Here is a 26,318-nt window from a genome sequence, read left to right as displayed (position 1 = left end):
AGTTACTCAAATACCCAAGCGACCATTGGCGCTTGTCAAGTGGCGTTGATTAGCGTGGTTCAAACGCCTAGATGCCCTCATACTGTCACTTAGCCGGCCGTTGAACCACACAAAATTTGGTAGGTCTAAAACCACCTATGTCCAGTAACTTGTGTAAACAAGCTTTTTTTAAAAAGTTTATTACAGACCAACATCTTACATCATATAATACATCTGAATTTCAGATTAATAAGTACAAGCATAAAGCATTTCTCCTGAAAAATTTGTCCCTTGGCACTTGGGTGGTTGAATCACGCGGCTAGCGATATAATACACACACACACACCAGCCTTATTAACCTTTTCAAAACCCAGTCGGGGATACCCAGCTTTATAAAAAATAAAACTATGTAACAAAAAACCAACAACATCAAGTGGGACGTTTTGCTGTAGTATAAGTGATAAGAGTCTCAAACTCCCAAGTTGCCAAATCCGAGACAACACCAGGAAGTTTGGGAAATTTCGCAAGCCTGATACACACTTTACCTGTAGTAACAGAGGTAGCGGTAGTGGTGGTAGAGGAAACTGTTTCCGGTGCAGTCTGGACGTCTGGTTCATCTTTCTGGGTTACAGAATGCAAGTTTGGTGGTGACTCAGCTTCTGCCGGGACCTCTGGCTCTTGTCTCTTGGAACTGGATTCTTCAGCCTGAAATTTGTTTTTGGTTGTCTTAGTAAGTTCTACAGTACTTGCAACGCAAAAAAGTCATGTAAGTGCCAAAGATTGAAGGTGTTACTTTCTTGAGAGTAACATACAAAGAAAAGAAAGAGGAGAGATGGGGACAACAGATTTTTTATAGGAAAGAAGGAGCAAACCACACAAGAGCACCTGCCAAGCACCCACAAAAAGTTTGTGTGAGTGAAAGTGAGTCACTTTGACACATACTAAAGTCACCTTGGCAGTCTGAGTGCTGTCGAAAAGCCGGCCTGACCAAGTTGTTTGTCTGGATAAAATTCTATATAAATCCGTACCCAAAGCTGAAGAAAGTAAGGCAAAAACATGTTCCCTAGAGTACTCCAAAAACTACATCCTGCCGTCTTTTCATCGGCCAGCATGTAGAGTACGACAATTTGAAACTACAGGCCATAACAACCTTCGAAGTAAAAGGTATGGAATAACAAAAATTAAATCTGACCATAAAAAAATCACTAGACAGGGTAAAATACCAATAGTGAAAATTACACCTTTTCGTAGGCAAGTGTAAAGTAAAGAGTAATAAAAAATCTAACGTCAACCTTTTACTGGACAGTGTGATTTATACAAAAATACAACTCACTGACCACAAAAGTTTGGTCACTAAATGTTATGGAGCAAAATATAATCAAAACCACTCACTAGATATAGAGCAAAAAAATAATGAAAAATATCAACCAGAACATTATCACTGACAGTTACGGAGAAAAAATAATTAAAACTATCAACTGTAACTACTAAACCGGCTTCTCAATTTTCAAGGAGGGCCAATCATTTTCCAGGGCCACATAACAATGATAGGGCAAGTGCTCCATACATCATATCTAGTCATCAACACATCAGTGTGACGCTGGGGTCTTGTGTGACTTAAGAGATAAGTAAGAACAGACTTAAATACTTAAGCCTATATGGTCGCTTTTAAGCACAAGGGGGCTATCCCGAAACCCGAAAAATGCTGTTTTGAGAAAATCGAAGTTTAACTTTTTGGACCTTTGTTCAGATTCTTTAACAGACAAGGAGAGTATTCTCTATGACCAAACAAATATACACACCAAAGAAACCAAACTTCTCCTACAGGTAGGGCAATGCCCACTTTTGGTGTAGATCAAGATTTCTGGAAAACCCCGGGATCAGGGTTAGCCTGCTTATCCTTAAAAGCGACCAAATATGAAGCCTGTGTGAAAGGGCCAGGAGCCAGAATATATCAACTGTGAAGAATGAGTCTCATTTAATTTATAAAAATGTGAAAGACAAAAACTATTGCTCAAAGTATAGTATTAACATATGGCTAAAGTACAGGGTGATCCAAAAAGAAATTTACAACATATTTTCTGAAAATCTCAGACAAAATTGTTCTACAGTGTTGTTTTGAAACAGACAATTCATTCAAAAGGAATTTGTTTGACATAAAATTCAAAAAGATAATACTTATTTCTTAAAACGAAAACGGCTTAACTCAGTTTTTCCCGAAATTGTACCCAGAAACCGGTCATTTTGGCACTTATGTAAGGTAAGGGCCCACAAGTAATCATAAATACAATCCAATTGCTTTGAAATTTGGCACAAAGTACAACATAAGAAGGATCTTTAGGCATACCAAATTTGAAGTATGTAGCTCTAGTAGTTTTGCTTTGGGGTGTTGTAAAAATTTGGCATTTTTGGGGGCTTATAATTTTTTTTCATGGCGGAATGAGCAAGACCAATCCTACATTGATATTCGAATATACTTGTGAGAGTCTAGATCTATATATTGTATGTCATGTATAATAAAGACTTGAATACTTTTATGAATTTAAAAAATGTAGGTATGAGAAATGCAGAGAGAATCATTTGCGAGACATGCTCAGCTGATCAGAGGGAACAAAAGTGCTGAAAGTGCTTTTACAAAAACCGCGCTTTCTCCGTGTGTAATGACAATAGAAACAAATTTCCAGCACCCCTCTAGGAAGAGTTGACGGGGAAATAATAAATTTGACCATATATAAAACTTGACGCCGTTTTCTGAAACGAAATAACTAGTATACAGAACAAAACTATAGAACCGCGTTATCTTGGTCGTGGGATTGAACACAGCCCGCGAGCTGACCAAGATACCTCAATCACAGGATTGAGTGAGCTTTAAAAAAACACCCATTAATGCAAAATGCATAAATTAAAAATCTTTACAGGCTTTCTTTTCTTCCTTTTATTTTCAACATTTAATTTTTCCATTCCTGTAACATTTAAACAATGTTTCATTTCTCTAACAGAATCTAAAACACTTGCACTGTTATTCTGGAATTCTTAGAGGCAGTGATCAACATGTCCTCCTTTCGATTCGAAACATATTGACGCGTGGTGGCCAACATAAAGACTCGCCAAACCATGAACGCTTAACCCATTAGTGCATGAGGTCTCAAATTTTGTTGTTACTTTCACATAAGTTTCCTTTCAGGTTGTAACGAAAGGTTCCACAGGTTTTTTATCTTCAAAATTTATACTTTGCTATTAGTGACCGATTTAATTTTTGGGCGCCACGCACGAATGGGTGCATGAAATTTTGACCACAGTAAAAAAAATCTAAACAGTGACAATATAGGAAATTCTAATGACTTTTACTATTTTCAAACATCAAATACAATTATGTGGTGTTTCAAAAAAATATATTAAAAAATCAGAATTTAGAACAGGGAAATTGAAAATTTCTGGTATTACTGGCGATGGCGCGCTTGAAAGTATTTGCAATGCAGAGGGCAGGAGGGGCATGTGCCGCAAGCTTTCTTCACACTTTCCTGGTATTGCCCTTGGACAATCTGCAACTTTTCTGGGGTTAGCAGAAACATCAAGAAATACATTCCTGCATCCTTTTTTAACTTAGACCCAATCGTTCTTTCCATTCTGCCCGGAATAGGTAGCATTCAGGCGGATTTTCTGTATCTGATTATTTAGCCTGCGCCAGGGACATACTTTGTTTATAAAATCCAAGACAGACCAGTGGGACAGTACAAAGATAAAGAAGGGAAAAAAAAGATGATCGTTGCCCCATAGAACTCGGTTGCTTTCCGTGATATTGGGTAATTATATTTTGAAAACTTGTTTGAGCATGCAAATGTGCGTGTGCATGTCTGTGTTTGCACGTGCGCATGCTCTCGAGTGTGTTTATATATGTGGCGAGGGGAAGAGGGTGTTTGGGAGTGCACAAGTTAAGATGAACAGTGTGTATGAAATGAGGCGAGGTTGTTATATTTTTTTTAAAGCATTTATGGACTATCGTTCAAGGCACCTATCATTCAGTATTGAATCTGGAGTTGAGTGCAGGGCGATTGCCAAACTGACTTCAAAACCCCTAGCCCATACCAATAAAAACTATATTAAAAACATATTTCCCAACACTAGCATGGGACACTGATAAGTCCTTCGTGACTTAGGTAGGACAGACAATTAATTTTAACCCTCGTCCTGCGGGGTCAGGTTTATGTCGCCCGATAAGCCTATTTCGGCACCTCGCCTACGTTCTGGTCCCGAGTCAGTGTAGCCCCTGGCTCAACGACGCGCACCTCAAATCATCTTTCGGGAAATTCGGGTCCCAAGTCGGATCCCCATTCACGCAGGTCAAGTGTGTGTGCGTCAGTCTGTTTGAGTTTGTGTGCGTTTGTGGCTTTCTTCTTGAACCGCCTGCGTTGGTTCGTAACCGAGGCATACGTCTCATTCAAAACATGCCAAGTTGGTAGATCTAGATGTTTGTCCAATGAAATTATAGAAGAAATTGACCCACTTAGACATGAGGAGCTCGAAAGGATAGTCAGGAAACAAGACTTCCATTTTTCTATACAAAATCTTTCAAATGAGCTTGATTTTGTATGAAATGATACTACCTGATAAAAAATAAGCTTGTTTGATAGTTTTGAATACCATTGTGCGGGTACAAAGAACAATTTGAGAGCAAAACATTCGGATATTGACCTATATTATCCCCTTTCGAACCTACAGGTCATTCATAACAACAAGAGCGTCTAGAAAGGTTATTCGAATGAGCGTAACTACTCGTAATGTCTTATCAGCTTGTGAAAGGGAGTTATTCATGTGTTTGTAACAGTTTATAAATAGAAAGCTATGAAAGGTAGAGCGTTATTTTCATCATCGATTAACACACTCCCACGGTATTCATGGCGAAAACACGCGTTTCCCGGCGCGTGCGCTGAACACCAACAGTACACTCTGAGTGACCCCGCCACGTCCGATGTAATCGGTTTCTGATAAGATTCGCATCTCAGCACAGACGCAGGAAAAGAGTTAAGTAGTTACACCCTAAAAATGCAAAATGAATCCTGATCTGGGCCTGAGCAGAGGCAAGAAGAACATCAACTGCCAAAACCATGTTTGGTTTCAGCAATCATGGATTTTAAAAAGCATGCAAGAAAAAATTATTTATAAAACCTTTATAATTGGGCTTATGGCAGAGCAAAAAGTGAAAATAAAAGAGAGCATGTACTGAGAGACGGAGCTGGAAGGACTGTGAGAGCGTGGGATGTAGTGATGCCGAAAACCTGGAAATCAGTGAATCACTGCATCATGGACTAAGTATTGATTTTTTCCAAAATGTTAAATCACAGCACCAGTTTTTAATCAGCAACAAACCATCATGATGCATAGGCATCCAACATAGAGCTTTCTGAGTGTTGAAAATGTCATTTCCTCATTGTCACTATTGAATTTGTCATCACTGACAAATCCGACAAAACCGGGAACACCAACCTTGACGGTAAAATCATCAAGCCTGTGCTCTAATGTTCCCTCATTTACGTACTCGATTGTCGAATGTCAAAACCACTTCCACTCATCGTTTTTATTTTCGCATCAGTTTCATGCACCACGGCCTTATCATGCTGCCGTAGACTTTATTGCGCCAAACGCCTCCCCTCAATTCCGAAGCCCTGCAACGCTCCACTTTGAATTAACTTTGGTTAGGCCTACCGGCCGGTCCTTTACTCATGCCGTACTCACACATGCGAACTCGCACAGGTTCACTGACCGGTCATGATGACGGGCCCGACAATTCAGAAATCGGAGGACGCTTGTTTTCTTTTTCTTCCTTTTTTTGTCATTATAGTGACATCAGTGAGAATATCGATTTAATTTGTATGGCAACACTGTGTTTTTTTATGCACAAACTGCATGTTACAAATTTTTATTAACTGTAAATCTAACGTTGACAAACTATCATCAGACAATTCTCAACGGTAATGAAAACGAAAGTAGATTTTGATTTTTCCGACAGGAGTCTCAGTACAGGGTTCCTGCCATGAACTTCCCACCAAATTCAAGGAGGTTTCAAGGAGAAATTTTAAACATTCAAGGAGATTTGGTCAAGTAATTCGTCCCGAAAGCCTATTTCTGATAGGCCTAAACTTGTCCGAAAGGAATCCTAGTTTCGATTTTCCTACAAAAACTCTGTCCCTATCCGATCTGACAAAATTCAAGGAGTTTCCTCAAATTCAAAGAGTTTTCAAGGAGATTTTTCATTGAAAGCAAATTCAAGGAGTTTTCAAAGACTCCTTGAATTCAAGGAGTCCGCAGGAACCCTGTCAGTATTACACCTACACTTCCGCCTGCTTCCATAGCCCCTTATTGGCGTGAAACGTACTCTCAGACTGGGGAAAGCCAAACGTAATATCACAAACACGACCAGTAAAATATGAACTCAGTAGCCTTTTCAGATTTGGTTTCGAGGACTGTGCATTTTCTCGGCTCTCGGCAATTTTTTTTTTAGATTCTCTGGTAATTCCCGCAGTCCCCCAGTGGAGAATCCTCATCTGGTACTGACCAATTCTCTAGACCAAGACAGATTTTAGAACGTTTTGCTTCGATACCGATTTTCTTTCTACATTCACAATTCTGTTTTCTAGATAAATGAATTAACCGTTTCGCACTTACGGCGTCCGTATGCGCCCGCGCCGGTGACCCCCGCTCATCCCTATAGCGCCCGCCACCGGGGTGTTTGTTTCGTTGCCGCGGGAGGCTTCTACTTTTACTATCATCAGAAGTTTCACTTAGCTATCTTTATAGAGGAAGAGTTCCCATTTACTATGGTGTTTTTCTTGTTTCGCTAGCACAAAGAGTCACTTTTTGAGCAGGAACAAAAGTCGGAGGAGATTTTAGTTGTAAACACGCCATCATGTCTCTAGGATGCATGGGCGCAAAGCTGCCCGATATGAGTACGGCAGAAACAAAATAAAAACACCCAAAGAAAAGTCTTTTAGGTGCTTTCAAGTTTCTACCAGAGGCTTCAATCTCTGTGAATGTGTTGTATTTCTTTTGTGTGGATTACCTCTTTGTCAGTGGCAGAAACTTCGTGAGTTGAAGAAATGTATACGAGATCTAGATCTAGATCGAGACTCGGAATCCAAGACACGCATCCCAGAAAGACCTCTCATATCATTTCATTCTCTTCTATTCCACTTATAATTTTGTACTAGTAATTTAGCTCATTCATTTTCATTTCAGAAAATACTATTTTCATCATTTTTGGTTGTGTTTGTGATTTTATACAATTTTTTTAGTAAGGTACCCCTTCAATTTTCGTGGAGTTATTGCCCTTGTCTTAAGGATGGGGGGCCACAGCTGGCCAAGCCTGCTAAGTGCGAAAGGGTTAAATGCATGGGTTTTCCAAACGCATAAAAAATCTGAAGTTAGAAAGAAAGAATGAATGAAAGGAAGGAAGAGGATTATCTATAGGGAGTAGACAGATTTTAGCCGATACGCAGGTGAAAAACTCTGGCCAGCACAGAAAGACAATGGTGGAGTGTGCGAAATGCGCAATATGGCAGTTTCTAATACAACTTATGGCCGAGACTTGCCGTAAATATCTGACAAGGTACGGAAGCAAGTCTCTCTCTCTCTCTCTCTCTCTCTCTCTCCCTCCCTCCCTCTCTCTCTCTCTCTCTCTCTCTCTCTCTCTCTCTCTCTCTCTCTCTCTCTCTCTCATGCACAGAGTTGATACGATGATGCGGCAAGTACGTAACCTTCGGAATGTACGGATTTCCGCAAAAACAAAGAATGGAAGCACTGAAGAATTTGTTTTTTCTCTTTTTCTCCTTTCGGCACCCATCACAAATCCGGTAGTTTTTACACCTTATCGGTATGGCGGTAGAACAGGCCCAAAATCAGTATCTACCAGAAAAATCGGTGGATTTAGGCAGCCCTGCAGAGATGAAGGCAAAGTAAGTTTTGGGGAAAATCCGGCGTAACAGACAGAACAAAAAAATTGGGATACACACGAACGAAAATGGGATGTTTGAGATTTTGGAGAGGGGGTCCGTGCGTGTGTGTCGGGATGAGAGGCAGGTCTGGTTATCACCAGATGTTAAGGAGAAAAATAATGAAAATTACTCACCATAACAACTTTATCACTAGGTGGAGTCAGTAGCTCTTCCCTTGAAGGAGAAGGTGTTAGTGTTGGAGACAGGCCCACAAAACGGAGATGCTTCGGTTTGGCAGACGACCCAAACGTGTGCATCGGTGTGGCCCCCGGCTGAGGTTTAGGCGTGCTCAGTTGAGTCGGACTGTTGAGAGAGCTGTCCGACTTGGAGGCTTGGCGTTTTCTAGAAGAGCTGCCGGTGCTTGTCCTTCTACCCCCACTCATTTCTGGGGAGTCGTGGAATGAGGACAATGATCAAAGCAAAAATTGTATCACGGTGTGATAAACTTTATAATTCGAACTAGACATTGCAATTCTAAAGTAAGCTTTTTTAAATATTGGGCAGCGGCAGGGGGCTTGAGTTTGAGTCCAAAACCAAACCCAAGAAAGACTGCTAAAGGGGGGTTCTCTGGTTTTTACTATTTGGACGAGTGCCTAATTTCCTAATTTCACCACAATGCAACACATATATGTTGTCAATATAATAAATCGAAGAAACCAGTTTTCAGTCCATTGGGGCAATTTTTATCAAATTTATGTCAGGGGGTACACCTTTATGTCTATAAGAACATATCCTGTATGGACTTAACTACACAATGTTGATCAAAGGCACAGAAAATGTAAATTTCCGGTTCCTAAGGACACAACAGCATAGAAAGTCACCAAACTTTGTCAGCCATTTTCTCAATAATTTCACCTCCGCCACAGAGCCACCTCCACCTCGTTTGTTTTGGTTAAAGTTTTACGGTACTCGCAATTGCATAAGGTCATATGAGCATGCAGGACACATTAAATATTTTCAGTTTGGTTGGAATTAATTTTGATTTTTGCCCAGGTGGTGGCTGAAGCCTGCTCTTATTGAAATTTGGACCACCAATTTTCACAAGGGATCTTCCAAGATTTTTCACCTTTATCCAAGGAGGCCAGGTGTTCAATCTTACCTACCCTAAGATCAAGTGTGTGGCTGAAAGACAACAGTAAGGAGCTAAGGAGTAACAATAGAAAGGCTGCAGAAAGAGTCAGGAACCTAGAGGAGGGGTGGGGGTGGGGTCAGAAAGTGGAGATGAAAGCAGACGACAGAACATGGTTAGACAGCAGGAAAGAAAGTGAAAGGAAAAAATCAGAGGGAAGAAAATTTTCCCTTGCTGTCAGGTTTCCAACCCAAGACCTATTGAATGAGAATTTAACACCTTAGACTTCTATTCAAGATAGATGAATAATTTTTTTCATCAAAAGCAAGGCAAACAAACAGGCTTTAAGTAAGACGATACCAATTACTCCATACGCCTAAAAATTGACGAGCGCCCGATTCCACCATGTTGTGTCACATATGTGAGGTAGTGTAGTGAAATCAAGCGCTCGTCAAAATAATGAAAGTCAAGAAACTGGTATTTTTCTGGTTTGGGAATTTCTATAGAATTTTTGTGTTGTTGTTTTTTTGGCTCAACACATTTCATGCCTATTAAAGAACACGTTTCAGTGTGGATTTTACTGAAAAACGTTCATTAAAAGCATAAAAGATATAAATTTTCAGTTTCCACGGACTCTCAAGCTAAGGAAATAACTCAACTTTGGCTGCCATTTTCTCGCTAGCTTTACCTCTGAAACTAGGTGACCCCCACCTTCTTCAATAGCCAATATCTTGACTTGTATCCAAAATAGATTTTTTTTTCCCTTACAAGCAAGGCAATGAACAGGCTTGAAGATGATACCAGTAACTCCACACGCCCAAAAATTGACGAGCGCTTGATTCCACCTCGTTGTGACACATATTGTTTTGGTGCAATAAGCAAAATTTTTACTTCTAGTTTCATTATGTGATTCTCCCTTCACTCAAATGTTTGCAGACCCCTTCCCCCATAAGAAAACCCAGTCAAGGAGTGCAACCTGTAAAAAGTAGTACCAACCATTAGAGCCAGGCAGGAGGACCTTGCTCAGACGTCTGATTTTCAGAATGGACTGTGGGGTTTTGGTACTGGTGACAGCACTGACTCCCGGGCTCCTCTCTCTCTTCTTCTTCTGCTCTCTTTTGGGGGTCTGCAGGACTTTCACACACTCCATTGTTAACTGATGAAGGCTCCTGTGAACACAAAAAATACTCTTTAACAATTCCTCTCTCCCTCCCTTTCTCTGTAAGAGCCAGTCTTAAACATACGGTTAAAATGTTGTAATAACCCAAATTTTTTAAAGGTTTATAATCTTCATACTTCACTACTGGAGGGGACTGGTCCATCATGTTATGGCACAGAACTATCATAATGTGTTCACCTGATACCTTTCCTCAATAAAAATGCAGCACAAGCTTGCATCATTCATATTTTTACGGAGATGCATGCCGTATATGGAACTGATTGCCTATCCTATGCTGTGATACAATTTTGGTGTAAAAAAAGCGATGATGGGGTCAAAGAAGCGGTAGAGGGCTGGTTTTCTGACATAGACAGGTCCTCTATTCTCAAGGTCTTTTCAAGGTCATACACAGATGGCAAACATGTAATGAAAAACCTTTTTTTGACAGAAAGTGTTTGCAAATAGGTGCATTTTGTAGCTCTATCTCCACAGAGCATGGAACTTTTTGAATTTTTTAAATCCATCAATAAACAAAAAAGTTACGAATTTTTTAATCAATTAATTTTTGGTACACTTTTATATAATGAAAAAAAACCCCAAAATATGGGACGTTCTTTGGTGAGTTTTAAGACAATATTCTTCATAACTCGCTCATTTCTGGGAGTATTTAAATGAAATTTGGCTGGCAACATAGTACATTTTCTAGTGCAGAATCTAGTCCTGCTTTCAGATTTGTCATAGCTATCCTACTTTTTGAGTTATGAAGACGTTTATAGGTAAAAATGTGGCAGTTTTCTGTGCGTTTTGAGACAACATTTGTCATAGCTCGCCTATTTCTTGGAATATGTAAATGAAACTTGGCAGTCTAGTACAGTTTTTAATGCAGAATCTAGTCATGCTGTCAGATTTTTAATATCTATCATACTTTTTGAGTTGTAAAGACATCAACAGGTAAAAAAGTGGCGTTCTTTACAGATTTACAAAGATTATCAGTCATTATCTTCTCCCAAAGTCATGATATTTGAATGAAACTTGGCAACATAAAAGGTTCCTCCTTGCCAAGCAATGCTCTGGATCAATCTGTCACAAAAATGTAAGTAGACAGCTGGATTTATTAGTCTAATAAATCCAGTTCTCTACTAGTAAAAGCATGCACACTTTGTAATAGAAAATAAGAACGTCTCTGTGTATATCCAGTGTTGGACAGTGTCCTATTGTGTGGTAGATTAAGATGCGTTCAGATAGTATAGTTTATAAGTCACGGGAATATTTCGCATGTGTAGTCTACAACTCATACTATAAATATGTAACATATTTACACCCCCCCCCCCCCCCTCTTCTCTCTCTCTCAGGCACACACTCACACATGCATGCGCGCACACTCACGCGTGAACGATAACAATGAATAAACGAGACTATCTTCCCAGACTGGACTAAATAAGTACCATACTCTTTAATAACAATCTTAATGCCTCACTTTTCCAAACAGAGCACACAGGACGAGTCCAAGTGTGTGCTTTCCCAAGAGGGGGGAATAGGCTTTCATAACGCAAACACGATGCCATACCACATCTCAAGATGTTTGCTTTTCCGTTTCTATTCTTCTTTCATGCAATCAAGCAAATAAAAATGACTACATCAATTGTATTGTGACTAAAATGTAACACAAATGCAAGTTATCAAGGCCCCCGTTTAGTTTTCAAGTATCCTTCCCCCCCTTTCCGGTTCACATAAGCGGGGCCTCGTTTGTAGCGCCCGAGGCGACCGATGGCTGATGACGTCACTCAGTGGAAATTTCCCAGCCGCCGGTCGTTCACCCAGCATGTGCAAATGGCAATGTCGCTTTTTCCCTTAGTCACTCCCACATTTTTAAAGATTACGCAAAAACCGCTGAACACAGAGGCATGAAATTTTAAGGGAATAAAGAAGAATGGTGTACAACGTATCAATCAGTTTGACAAATCACAGTTCCGAAAAATCTGCAAAGCGCACCACATCAACCACTTTCGCAAACGTTTTCGACTGCTTCTTGGATGGGTACAATGTTGTCAAACTGCATACTACGAGATTGACCTCTTTTCTGATTGGCTGCCAAGTTTCATTCATATCCATTCACAAGAAGCGGCGTGAGAGTGAGTTGAAGACAACAACCTTTGCGCTAGTGCGTCCCACGAAACACCCCCGTGGCGGGGTCCAAAAATCGGCAGAACAAAATGTGCTCGGTGGGCATTGCTAAAACATGTATAACTCTGGGAGGCAACTACATAAAGAAGGACTAAGCTTAGTACTAAATTTCAGCTTTCTACCTTTATTCCTTCATGTTCAGGTAAAAAACTTTTGGTTTGCCCCTCGTACATGTATGTTGTGGACTCATCATCCTGTGTAGTCCTCTTCACGCACACAGAGGGCTGTGCACTGAAGGGCAGCCTTCTTGCATTTGCAGCACCTCACACACTTGAAAGAAACCTATTCAATGCTCAGGTAGCCTGGTCCAGTATGGTGTGTACTGTCCTCCAGTCATTGACCAACCCCAATTGGTTGCTGGAGGGAGCTCTGATGCTGGCAAAAGTATCTGACCCCACATATGTCCACCTTGATACACTCCCCTCTTGACATGTTCCTCTAAAGCTGCCTTCGTTGGAGGGATCAGCTGCACATCGTTCTTCCTTGCGAAGAGTTTCCTCCAGGCCATGTCAATGTCTGTGCATTTGCTGGTTCGATCATACAACAGGATCATGAACCTCTCGATGATAGACATTGCATTGTTTGGTATGTCACGTGGTGCGGAGAACACCAGCAGCAGCGCCTCAGTGAGTTCTGGCAGTACCGTCCAAACTGCCCACCCAGTCTTTTTGCCATATGGGATGAAGATCTGATGAGTATACTCTTCAAAGGTCAGTAATGAAGCCAGCTTCAGCATCTGGACGATGGCTGCTCCATCAAAGTAGTGACAGGAGTCTGTCTTGGCGTCTGAGACTTCTTCCAGGCATGTGATGAGATCATTCTTGGTACAAGTGAAGAGGTTTCCACCAGCAGACAGAGAGGGAGGACATGCCTGGTTCCCGTGACGAAAGAACTCCTAAAGGTTTCCATCCCTCATCTGGCAGCCAGTGTACAGGCGTGCGACGAGTTCACGGTCATTCTTGACAGAGGCGAGCGGTCACTAACCTTTGCTCTTGTTTCTTGGAGTGGAAGTGCTAAAAATCTTCAGCTTGTTATGAGGAATGGGGTCATCCACTGCCTTTGTTCTATCCAACAGACATTCTCTGGTGAAAGCCTCAAACTGCTCTTGGCCAATCCTCTTGGCATTCATCACGGTCTCCATGGCAGCAGAACCTGCGATGTCCTTTGTGTCCCGTATGACTAAACCCTGACTCTCCTCCTCGAACGGATAGCCCATCTCCTCTATGACACCGACGAGAGAGCGAACATCTTTTCACAAAAGAGGCCCGTACACTTGGCGTCTGATCATGATGATGTGTGTCTGCTGTTAGCCGTCTCCAGAATTGGTTCCCATCCTGGTATTCTTCGATCACCCTAGCAATTTCTGGTCTCGCAACCACTCAGCAACGAAGGGCACTAGGGTTGTCAGTGAGCCCAGCTGCGCCACTGTCTCCTTTGATGAAGGCATTACTCTGCTTATGTGCCTGGTCAATCGAGATTGAAGAGAACACCCTCTGTGTTTTCTCAACTATGAAATGGCCTTCACTGAATTTCCTTGCTACGTCTGGGTGTTTGGTAGTGAGTTCAGCCATGTCCTTCAGGTGCACTGGCATCCACCTAGCATAGTAAGTATGATCTAGTGTGTGGAACCAGGTGACCAGCTCTATCAGAGCATCGAGGTACATCATCAATGACCCCTGCCTGAGAGAACACATATACACCAGTTCAAGAACAGTTGCCCATTAGCGAAAGAGGGAGATGTCTCATCTCTGGGGTCACCAGTCTTCAAACGTGGGAAGGTCCTCTGCATCCCTGGTTTCTCCCAGACAGTAGTGGTTGTAGGCATGGTGTTGCAGGATGTACAGTGCTGCTGCAGTCATTTGATGTGCTCTTCTTGTGCGCAAGGCATGAGATGCTTGCAGGAATGAGTCTGTTTGTTTTTGTAAAGTGTTTTACAGCGCTCGCAACTGCATAGGTCGTATGAGCGCGCGGGACACACATAATATTTTCAGTTGGTAGGAAATTTTGAATTTTGCCCGGGTGGCGGCCGAAGCCTACTCTTATCGATTTTAGACCACCAAGGGATCTTTAACGTGCGCAACTTGCACACGGGCCCTCCGAGTTTTTTCGCCCTTGTCCGAGAAGGCTAGGTGTAGATCTTTCCCACCAGAAGATCAGGGGTGTGGCAGAAAGACAGCAGTAAGGAGGAGCCAAGGAGTAGCAGTAGAAAGGCTGCAGAAAGAGTCAGGAGCCCAGAGGAGGGGGTAAAGGAGGTGCGGGGGTGGGGGCAGAAAGTGGAATTGAAAGCAGACGACAGAACATTGCTAGAGAGCAGGAAAGGAGGTGAAAGGAGACAATTTTAGAGAAGAAAATTTTTCGGTCGCTACCCGGATTCGAACCCGGGACCTTTGAATGAGAGGCCAACACCTTAACCTCTAGGCCATGAGAGCCCCCGGAATGAGTCTGCTGTCCTTGCTGTCGCAATCTCGGCTTGCACAAGTGCTTGTCACCCAACCACTCCCTTGCAGCCAGTCCCCCAGTGTTTTCAGTGCTGCCATCTCTATGTGAAGACCACCAAACGTCACCACGATATGATCTTCACCATAACTCTCTGGCCACTTCCACTGTATCTGCTTGGCCAAAGCAAACAGTGGCTGATCCAAGGTGACAACTGGTGTCTGTCCATGATTCAGGTGTTCTATGGCTTTCTTCACAACATCCATTGAATGCCTGATCATTGCCAGTGTGGGCACTTTCCATGAAGAGTGGAAGCAGCGACGTGGGGCAGATTCCTCTAGCGTCTGGTGGCTGTCGGCTGGCATGAAAAGCTGCCCAAGATGTGTTTTCATTCTCCACTGTACCAGTGTTGTCTCCCAGGATGTGTTTTTCATTGCCTAACCAATGCCGAATGGTACTCTTCATCAGTCTGCTGTTTGAAGTCTCCTCTGGTCAATGATGCAATTTCAGCAGCTGGGACAGGCGACGTCTTGATGCTGCTAGTGACTGGGGGTACATCAGTATAATAGGGCAGCAAAGGGGAGACAGTCTTGGACTGTGCATCCCAAGATTCTCCAGCAACGACGATGCTCTGATTTACTCCTTCACCAATATATGAAAGATGTATGAGGGTGGGAGATAGCGACACTATTGAAGAAGTCTTTTGATGTTGTTGCACTATTGTTGTGATCTATGTTGTCTACAGTGCCAATTGTGAACACTTTGCCACGCATTTTTGGAGGTCAGACCACATGTTCTCTGTGAATTGATTGGCAGACATTGTTGCCCATATGTGCTGAGAGCTGGAGCACTCCACCATAAAAGATGCTCAGGCTAAGGTGCGACCTTGTGTGTACGAACACGCAACATCATCCCGATTTATGCTGGAAGTGGGGACTCCTATGCAACACTGTGCCTGGCACAAGTGGATGATGTGGTGCCACGTGTTCGCAGTGACACTTGTTAGGGACGTGAAGTTTGAAGAGAAATTTTCATCCGTTTTCATGACGATTTTCATTTGCTTGTGAAATGAAGTTTTGCCGCTATACAGTTGAAATTTGACCTGGACCTTCCTAAATGGATAAACTTTGATTGGATTTAAAATTGAAATTTAGTGCTTTTAAAGGGCTGAAAATGGCATTAGGGAGTCTGTTCGAAGAGATTGCCTACAACCCATAACATTTATTTTTTAACCAACATTTTGTCTAGTTTGATTTCTTCACCTACATATCTTTCCATTGCTGGCTATGTTTAAACCAGGTCCCCCTTCCACTGCTATTATAATTCAATTAATTTGTCATCGCACCATTGATAGAAGGCACACCAGGGTATAATGAATAGATATGTACTTTCACAATACAGTTACCCAGCGTATACCCCAATTTTCCTCAATTTTCACGTCTGAATGTCGCATGTAACAACCTCGGAACACCACTTCGAATTATTCTTGTCTTTAGTAGTTTTAGCATAAATTTCTATCATCCCGGCCCTTCCCGCGTTCTCGTGCCATAGAACCTTCGCAGTGATAATTTCTCTAGATCTAGACAAATTTGCACCAAAAAAGTTTTTTCGGACAGTAATTATCTGTCTAAGCTCACAAGTCAATTTACTTGATCAACGCGCAGATTTTCAGCCGCGGCAACAATCCAAAGATAAACAGAAGGAATGAGAGAATGATAGAAAGGAGGAAATAGGCACAAAAAGTATGCCAGATTATGATCAATCTGCAGGTAAAAATGTACTGTCGACCAACCCGCAATGAACGCACGGGCATAGCAGAATAATGGCCGATTACACAAAATGCACAATCCAGCAGGTTTCCATAACATTAACTTATTGCCAAGAGAATTACTGTAAATATCCGTTACTTATACAAGACGATACCAAGGCGAGTGCGGATCTTTTGCTACGGAATTTCGGCAGTCCAACGTTGTCTCAGTTTTTTAACGGAGGGAGTTGATAATGATGGAGGAACAGGTGCGGAACTGGCAAAAAGTATGAATTTCTGTAAAAATACGGAAGAGGGTAAGCACTGTATTTTTTTCACTTTTAACTATTGTTTACCTCTATTGCCTACTCTGTGCTAAATCTACTAACCACTCATATTGTGATTCTATGTCCAATAACAAATAGTTTGAGTGCTAACACAAACAAATCCATTAATATTGACCGGATTAGAGCAGTTTTAAGATAACACCCCTTTGCCGCCTCAAATCGGGTGCATAAAATTGTGGAATCCCACTCGTACAGAAAGAGTTAAGGGTTAATTGATAATGTAAAAAATAATTAATTAAAATACAAAATGATTTTTTAAAAATAGTTTTTAATGGTTTTTCAGCTTTTGCTCGATTCGCCGATCAGCGATATCCACCTGATTTTCACAGGCACACACACACACAAATGGTCCATTTCAGCGTGTGCAGTTAGTTTGAAATAGGGAAAAAATACAAGTAGAGTAGAAAGACATAGTTTGGAACATGTCATAGAAATACATACTTTAGTTTGGTTTTAGTACAAGTTTTAAGGCACTTGCAACACAATTAGGTCACATAAGTGCCAAAGACTAGAAGGCTTACTGCAGAGTAGCATATGAAAAATTGTGTTTGCACTTGTATTGGAGAGCATTAACAAAGGTGGAATGAACATGTACTGCATATATGTTAATGCACTCCAATACAACCGCAAACACACTATCTTTGATTTAGCAAATTTTGCCGAGCTAAGTTTTTTGGGATTAATTTTGAGTGACCATATTCCAGGCGACTCTTACAGTAGATGAAAAATCAATGTCTGATGATGCAGAATTTATTTAGCTTTAAACATGCGTGAGAGGACAGTGCAAGGCTTCAACACAACTATTGCATGAATACATTTTCAAGTTTCTTTTGGACGCCACTGTATAATCAGCCCCTGATGCTGTGGACATGCTGTCATAATCCATTCACCTGTTGATATTGTTGGCCTGAACGAAATGCTGACCAGGACGTCATGAAGGCGAGTTTCTGGTACCTCCCATTTGTTAATCGAAGTTTACCAGTCTAATATTTTAAAGGGCTCTACGACGGTCCCAGGCTTGCAACCACCTCTAGTTGGGACATAAAATGGGAATGGTCTAATTTCTTCATTTTGATCAGTGGTGTGCGAGGCTGTCACTGTTCTCCACAATGTGTTGCTATCTTAGACAAATTCGACAGAAGTTTGGAACCGGGAACTAAGACAAGCGATCTGGGATTCTTTTTACTCTTGTAAAACCACACTTACTTGCTTCTAATACTACACTTACTTGGTCTCTGTGTGTTCTGTGAAGTCGGCTGTGAAGGACTTGGACAGAATCTTCCTCCTGGCAGCAGACAGAGGGTCATTGGCCATAAGGGAATTCTTCAGTTCTGGGTACACAACTTTCTCCGCAAACCTGACAGGCAGAGACAAAAACATTTATCCTCAGCAAATACAATAACATGAAGTTACTCTACGCATACTGCTTTTAAAAGAACATACAGCCGAGATCAGACAGACAAGTTTAAAAGTGATTGCAACAACTTACTGCTCTTCTCCTCCAGGTCTCAGTGTCTTTGGGGTTTTCAGGAATGGAACTTCAGGACTCATAGACAGCTCCCCTCTGGCAAAAGAAAATGAAGTCAAAAATGTTATTAAAGTTACTTTCACATTAATATCAATATTAAGTTTTGTAAGAGAGGAAAATGAAGATTTCTGTTGTATTTTAATTATTTTTCCCCAAAGACGATATTATTTTAGAACAAAATACATACAACCATAGTTCTCTAATATTGAAAATCAATCTCAGTAAATTTTCTGTAACAAGGCAATGAGATGTGTTATGAGAATGGCCGTGGCAAAATATGTGACCTATTTACCAAATACACGTTGGTTGTCAACACAAATGAAATGAACATATTCAAGTCATTTTGTCCCCCAAATCACCCCCCCCCCCCCCAAAAAAAAACAAAAAACAACTGGGGTTCTTCAACTGATATCCCATTTGTTTGTTGTTGTTTTTTACCTAGCTGCCCACCCACCAGCATATGTTTTTGTAATCAGCAAATTTAAAAAATTAGAACTATAGCTTAAAAATTCGCAATATGGTCATGAATCGTCTTCTTCTCCGAGTTGTCAAGGACAGGGGCTGTAGTCAAGCAAGTATAAAAGTAATGCAAACACAGGCATGATGAAAAACACGGCCCCGACAGGCACATCACAGGTCGAATTCTAAAATAGGGGGCAGAAAAGGGGGCTGTTGTATTACGTTTCAAACAATACTTTTTTATTTTCAAACATCTCACCGACCTTGGCTATCATACACAGCACAAAAAGACAGGAATTTGCTAACACCATGTCAACCAAATGTTTAACTTACTCCTGGATTCCGTACTTCTAAAGTCTATTGTTTTTCTAAGGGCAAAGTGGCACATAGCAACTACAAGGGCTCACGGCAAAGAGAATGCTAAAGTTAGACACCTCCACGTGACATAGTGATGTAGACTGTCTAGGTCTGGTAGTTTTTCTCCACTTTAACACAAGGAAGGTTGGCAGTGAGTTGGGATAGCCTAAATTTTCAAAATTAGAGTCAGGGGTATTATGATCGCATTTTCATAAAATTGAATAGAAATCGGGACGATTCCGCCAAAGTCATAATGATGGGTGGCCCATTTTAATAATGAATATTTTAGTGTCAAACTATTTGACTGACAAATGGAGCCTCAGGCTTGCTTTGCTCTCCTAATTCACTTATCATTTAGAACTTTAACTCTTGTCCTGCGTCTGTGCCGAGATGCGAATCTTATCAGCAACCGATTACGTCGGACGTGCCACGCAGGCCACCTGGGTCACTCATTGTGTACTGTTGGAAACGTGTGTTTTCGCCATGAATACCGCGGGAGTGTGTTAACCTATGATGCCTTTCATAACTTTCTATTTATAAAGTGTTACAAACACATTGAATAACCCCCTCTCAGTAGCTGATAAGACATTACGGGTAGTTATGCCCATTCGAATAACCATTCTAGACGCTCTTGTTGTTATGAATGAACTGAGGTTCGAAAGGGGATAATTTTGGTCAATTTCCGAAAGTTTTGCTCTCAAATTGTTCTTTGTACCTGCACAACGATATTCAAAACTATTAAACAAGTTTATTTTTTATCAGGTAGTATCATATCATACAAAATCAAGCTCATTTGAAAGATTTTGTATAGAAAAATGGAAGTCTTGTTTCCTGACTATCCTTTCGAGCTCCTCATGTCTAAGTGGGTCAATTTCTTCTATAATTTCATTGGACGAACATCTAGAGCTACCAACTTGGCATGTTTTGAATGAGACGTATGCCTCGATTACGAACCAACTCAGGCGGTTCTAGAAGAAGGCCACAAACGCACACAAACTCAAGCAGACTGACGCACACACACTTGACCTGCGTGAATGGGGATTCGACTCGGGACCCGAAAGACATGTAAGATGATGCGCGCTGCGCATGCACTGAGCCAGGGGCTACACTGATTCGGGACCAGAACGTAGGCGAAGTGCCGAAATAGGCATATCGAGCGACATAAACCCGGCTCCCGCAGGATGAGGGTTAACAGGTCCAACAAAAAAGAAGTTTCAATATCCTATCTGCTATCATTCCCTATTTGTATATATATATCTCCTATGCAACATCACAACAGACTTTGGATCATCACATCGGATTTCAATATTAAAATATAACAATTCTCTAGACAGTCGCCATCTGCTGTCTCACTCAAACGTCAGCTGACACATACATACCTGAGGTCCTTCCTCGTTATCTCACCCTCCTCTCCATCAAGCTCTGCAGCAAAGCTCTGTTCCACTTCCCTTACTCTCTCCATCACTGCTAAGACAAAATTGGACCTGGCCATAGCGTTGCGATCAGCATTACGTACCACGGTGGACAGTGGCTTGGGCTTAGAAACTGAAGAAAAAAACATTTCAAACATCTTATGAAAAGACAAACTTACGACAGGTCAGCATTCTAGGTGTTTCATAATTAAATTAATATGGCAATGAACGTGGTGTAAATAGGTTGTATCAAACTCTCACATCACATTTTATTCAAAGCGTAAACAGTACACCTTAAGAAGTGGTATCCAAGGCAACATGTACCTATGGACCAAATCCTATCTACACAACAGAAGAGCACGTGTGCTGGTGGATGGATATCAAGGACGGAAAATGCTGCTGCGACAAGGAGTACCCCAAGGTGGAGTCATGTCACCTTTGCTCTTTATCCTCTTCATCAATGACCTGATGAATGAACTGCCCAAAGGAATGCATGCCGCATTGTATGCAGACGACCTGGTTCTTTGGTGCTCTGAGGAATTCGTCACTACAGCCACATATCGCATGCAACTAGCATTAGACAAACTCACTACATGGACAAAAACCTGGTGTGTAACCGTAAACAAAGAAAAGTCTTCTGCTACACTCTTCACTCTCAGCCAGGCTGAGCCAAAACACCTCACATTAGATAAAACCCCCCTAAAGTTTGAGAATCAACAGAAGTATCTTGGAATAATCTTTGACAAGCGTCTCACATGGAAACAACACATTCAGAATGCAGAAAATAAAGCCAGGAAGAAACTTAACATCATGAGAAAACTAGCAGGGACTCAGTGGGGAGCAAATGAGAAAACACTTAGACAGGTCTATCTGGGCGCAATCAGGCCCCATCTCGAGTACGGATCCAGTGCATGGATGACTGCAGCACAGACTCACAAATACACTCTGGAAAAAGTGCAAAACCAGGCTCTCCGAATAATCACTGGAGCAATGAGGTCAACGCCTATAGAAAAGATGGAACAAACAACATCTATAGTGGCCCTGCAGAGGAGATGGGAATGCAAAGCCCTCATACAGTACACCAAGGCCACAGCTATGGAGGATCATATACTGCACACGAGAACAGCGAGATCAAACACCGCAAGACTCAAAAGATCCAACTTCATCAAAGAAAGCAGAAAAATCCAAAGATCCCTACAGGACCATCTACCAGCCACAGTGAACATGCTGAACCATACCCCAGAGGCACCATCATGGGAAAAGAAAAACACAAACATATCTATACATACGTCCATTCCTATGTTCACCACAAAAGATGACCACAGTGACTTGAGCAAGAAGTCCCTCACCCTGTCAATGCTTGAAAAAAAATACCCACGAGAAGCATGGATAAGGATTTATACAGACGGATTTGCCACTGATGCTGTGAAAAGAGGAGGAGCCGGAGTGTACGTACAGTTCCCAAATGGACGACGACAAGCAGAGGCAGTCCCAACAGGGCGACATTGTACAAACTACAGGGCAGAGACGGAGGCTCTAGTACATGCAGCAAACATCATCAAGAATGTGGTAGACCCCCAAAGCCAAGTAGTATTCCTAACAGATGCCATGTCAGTACTGCAGGCAATCACTTCCGGCAAACTACCAAGGCTACGAAAAGAAATTGAGGACATCCCATGTCTGAGGATCACACTGTGGTGTCTTGGGAAATGAGCAGGCAGGCAGACAGGATGGCCAAACTAGGAGCACAAAAAGAGCAACCAGACAACAGCGTTAACTACACAGAAATAAAAACTATTATAAATACACTATTTAAAGCACCTCAGACACCAGCTAACTACCATGAGCTGTCCCGCCAAGAACAAGTGATTATCTTCAGACTAAGGACACAACACACAAGACTGAGACAACATATGTACAAATGTTTTAAACTAGTACAATCACCAAAATGCCAGTGTGGAGAGGCGGACCAAACTGTTGAACACATCCTTCAGCACTGCAAGACACACAGGGCCCTGAGACAGGAAACGTGGCCAACCCCACTGACACTACAAGAGAAGCTATACGGGCCGCCAGATGAACTGAGCAGGACGGCCCAATTTATGACAGATACCGGACTTCAAGTGTGATGCAATCGAGAAGAAGAAGAAGAGTACACCTTAAAAAAGAAAGCTTTTGTGAAACTGACAATATCTAAAAAGTCAAAATTGTCCAAGACGGCAGCCACCCATCGTTGAGGAGAAAAGTGGTTGTCCTAAACAGGTGGATGTCTTGGTCAATGTCATTGTAATATTTTTTTTTAAGTGCATGGTGGGAAGTGGGAAGTGGGAAGTGGTTGTTTGCACAGTTTAGTGTCTAGGTAAGGTGGCGGTTGGAACGTGTTCAATTGTATTTCATTTTGTCTGTAAAAGTAGAACCAGAACAGACATTTTTTTAAAGCATGGATGGTGGTTTTGTTTCTTCAATTTGTTCATTAATTCTACGGTTTTGGCAGCACAAGGAAGTCAGCGTCAACCTGTCAAAGAGAGACAAAGGAGGGAGGAAGGGAGGTAAAGAAAGACAAGACAAAAAGAAAGATGATATATATACATGCATACTTTGTGTAGCAAATGCTCATAACAGCACACTGATAATTTCTGGAGTCTTAAACAACATATGTGAGACATCGTGGTGAAATCAGGCGCTCGTCAAAATAATGAAATAAAAGAAAACTGCATTTTTCTGGCCGTTTGACAATTTTTTTCCAATTTTCTTTCTTTGGCTGAACACCTTTCATATCCATTTAAAACCACATTTCTCTGTTGATTTTTCTGAAAACCGTTGATTAAAGGCATTTTCTCGCTAATTTTACCTCTGAAACCAGGCGACCCCCACCTCCTTCAAACATAAATATCTCGACTTCTATTCAAGATAGGCGGGTAATTTTTTTCATCCCAAGTCACAAATATGAACAAGCTTTAAGATGATATCAAGAACTCCACATGCCCAAAAATTGACGAGCAACTGATTCCACCTCGTCGAAACACATATACTTATCTTCATCTTAATTCATAAAGAAAAAAGGCTACCTTCAAGTCGTCTCGGAGCCTTGGCTGCTGAAGAAATGTGCTTCTCCATTAAGAGTTTTCTGGTGATATCCGGTAGTGCGTAAAGGTAGGCTTGCATCAGTCGATTCCTGCTGGCTGCCTGCTCTTGTGCCACAACACTTGTCTCCAACTAGAACATAGTTTCATCGGGCATTTTTGAGTAAAGAGAAACACACAGACAAAATAATGGTTGGCTGTTTGCTCTATAGCCCACTGAAAGGGTCAAACAGACAGAAGCAGCAGTGTGAAAGAAAATAAGGAGGAACTACAAGTGGCACCTTCTAACCACACACCTTTCATTGGACAGAAGAGATGTAGTCAAAAGTGCATAAATATGATAACGGTTACATAATTATTGCTGTGAATAGAATATGTGAAGCAGCGTGAAGAAATCAGGCACTTGTCAAAATTATGAAATTTAAGAAACTGGCATTTTTCTGGCAGTTTGGCACTTTTTATTTAATTTTTGTTTCTTTTTGCTTCACACCATTGTTGTCCAATTAAGAACCCATTTCTGGGTGAATATTACAGAAAAACATTGATTACGAGCACAAAAAATGTAAGTTTTCAGTTTCCATGGACTATCAAGCTATGGAAATAACCAAAACTTTGGTGGCCATTTTTTCGCTTATTATACCTTTGAAACCAAGCGACCCCACCTTCTTCAGACTAAAATATTTTGACTTCTATTCAAGATAGATCAGTATTTTTTTCACTGATAGCAAGACAACTGAACAAGCTTTAAGATGATACCAATAACTCCACATGCCCAAAAATTGACAAGCGCCTGATTCCACCACATCGTGACACAATGTAAACGACAGAAAAATTTTCTTCTCTAAAATTGTCTCCTTTCACCTCCTTTCCTGCTCTCTAGCAATGTTCTGTCGTCTGCTTTCATCTCCACTTTCTGTTCCCACCCCCTCACCTTCTTTGCCCCCTCCTCTGGGCTCCTGACTCTTTCTGCAGCCTTTCTACTGCTACTCCTTGGCTCCTTCTTACCGTTGTCTTTCAGCCACACCCCTGGTCTTCTAGTAGGAAAGATCAACACCTAGTCTTCTCGGACAAGGGGGGAAAATCTCGGAGGTCCCGTGTGCAAGTTGCACACGTTAAAGACCCCTTGGAGGTCTAAAATCAATAAGATAGGCTTCGGCCGCCACCCGGGCAAAATTCTAAATTTCCTACCAACTGAAAATGTTTGGTATGTCCCGCGCACTCATATAACCTTATTTGGCCCCCAGAAAATTGCTGCGGCCGCATATTTCGTCGAGTTTCACAATAAACCCGCAATTTTTCGCAATTTTCGCAATTTCTTGCAAAAATACAGAATTTTGAATACGAAATGGTGCCAGTACGGAGTAAATCATGATATCGGCCCAGCTCTAGCCTACTGGGCCCTACTCTAGACGCTATAACCGGAAATTCAGGCCGGAATACAAACACAACTCGACAAAGAAATGGAAAGTGCCACAAACTGAGACATAGATCTAAGTCTGTGTATAAAAGCATGCACGTGTGATAGAGTTGGGGCGAGCGGACGGACGGGTTTGTTACTCGCGGACTCAGTCAGAGCGAGCGGACTGCGAACCTCATGACAGTTAATTTTTTGGGTCCGCCCCACAATTTTACTCTCTTAGTGAGCCGACTGCGGACCTCAAGCCTCAAGTCAGTTCGTTTTTAGGGGTCCGCTACACAATTTTATTCACTGAGCAGGCGGGCGAATGGACGAACTCTAGCAGACGAGTTACTCTGCGCGCGGTTAGGCCTATTGTTTGTTAATTAGGTCTAGTGTTTCAAACCACTAGCGGTGCCACTGGGAGTGAGAGAAGCTGGTGACGTAGTACTATGTGTGTAACCTTTCACCTCGTGTGGGGTCTCACCAGAGAGGGTCTCACTGTATATGTTGTAATTATCGCGAAGGTGAAGTTTAAAAATTCCCAAAGGCCTTTTTGGGGTGGGGAAGGTAGAGAAATTTCCGCCATGTGCGCCTAGCTATAATGTGGGGCAGGAGGGTGATTTTTTTCGGGAGCGGGTGCAAGTAGACTAAGTATGCAATGGAAGGAGTCGCTCCCCGTCCGTCCGTCCGTCCGTCCGCCTGATCGAATGCATGGAGTCTCTCGGTCTGTCCGTCCGCCCGCACGGCCGCTCGCTCCCTAAACAAACTGTTGTCTTTGTCCGATGTGTAGCAAGTAGCGAACTGCTCTTCACAAGCGGACGGCTCGTTACCCGTCCGCTCATTTGCGGGTAGAGCCAGCAAGTAGTTCGTTACTCACAGACGCTGATTTATCGAGCCCGACCCAACTCTAGTGTGTGATAAGCAAGTCGGTGTGAGGTGTGCATGTGTGTGTGCATGTAAGTTGTACGTGGGAGAGAAAGAAAGAGAGTGTGTGTGTGTGTGTGTGAGAGAAACCTAAGATCATCAAACGATAACACCCTACTTGTGACACCTGCAAAATCATACAAATCATATGGAGAGAGATTTTTCTCATATCTTGGTCCATTTGTGTGGAACAGTTTACCCATGAAACTAAGACAAATAAGAGCACTTGATAGCTTCAAAAGACATC

The 26,318-nt window shown here is 41.9% G+C and overlaps 1 protein-coding gene across 1 annotated transcript in view; it reads right to left on the bottom strand.

The window, feature by feature from the left end:
• The window catches only part of LOC101845077 (protein ELYS), a gene marked incomplete at its 5' end in the record, with an annotated part of 121,831 nt that overhangs the window by 35,570 nt on the left and 59,943 nt on the right, over positions 1 to 26,318 (bottom strand). Inside the window, 7 exon segments of the mRNA XM_013080061.2 lie at positions 525 to 684; positions 8,102 to 8,352; positions 10,033 to 10,205; positions 18,138 to 18,266; positions 18,399 to 18,473; positions 20,633 to 20,798; positions 23,734 to 23,881. Coding sequence (XP_012935515.1) covers positions 525 to 684; positions 8,102 to 8,352; positions 10,033 to 10,205; positions 18,138 to 18,266; positions 18,399 to 18,473; positions 20,633 to 20,798; positions 23,734 to 23,881 — 1,102 coding nt within the window.

This window comes from Aplysia californica, unplaced genomic scaffold, assembly GCF_000002075.1.
Source record: "Aplysia californica isolate F4 #8 unplaced genomic scaffold, AplCal3.0 scaffold00073, whole genome shotgun sequence".
Classification (NCBI taxonomy): Eukaryota; Metazoa; Mollusca; class Gastropoda; order Aplysiida; family Aplysiidae; genus Aplysia; species Aplysia californica.
This window is presented reverse-complemented; position numbering and strand designations above follow the sequence as displayed.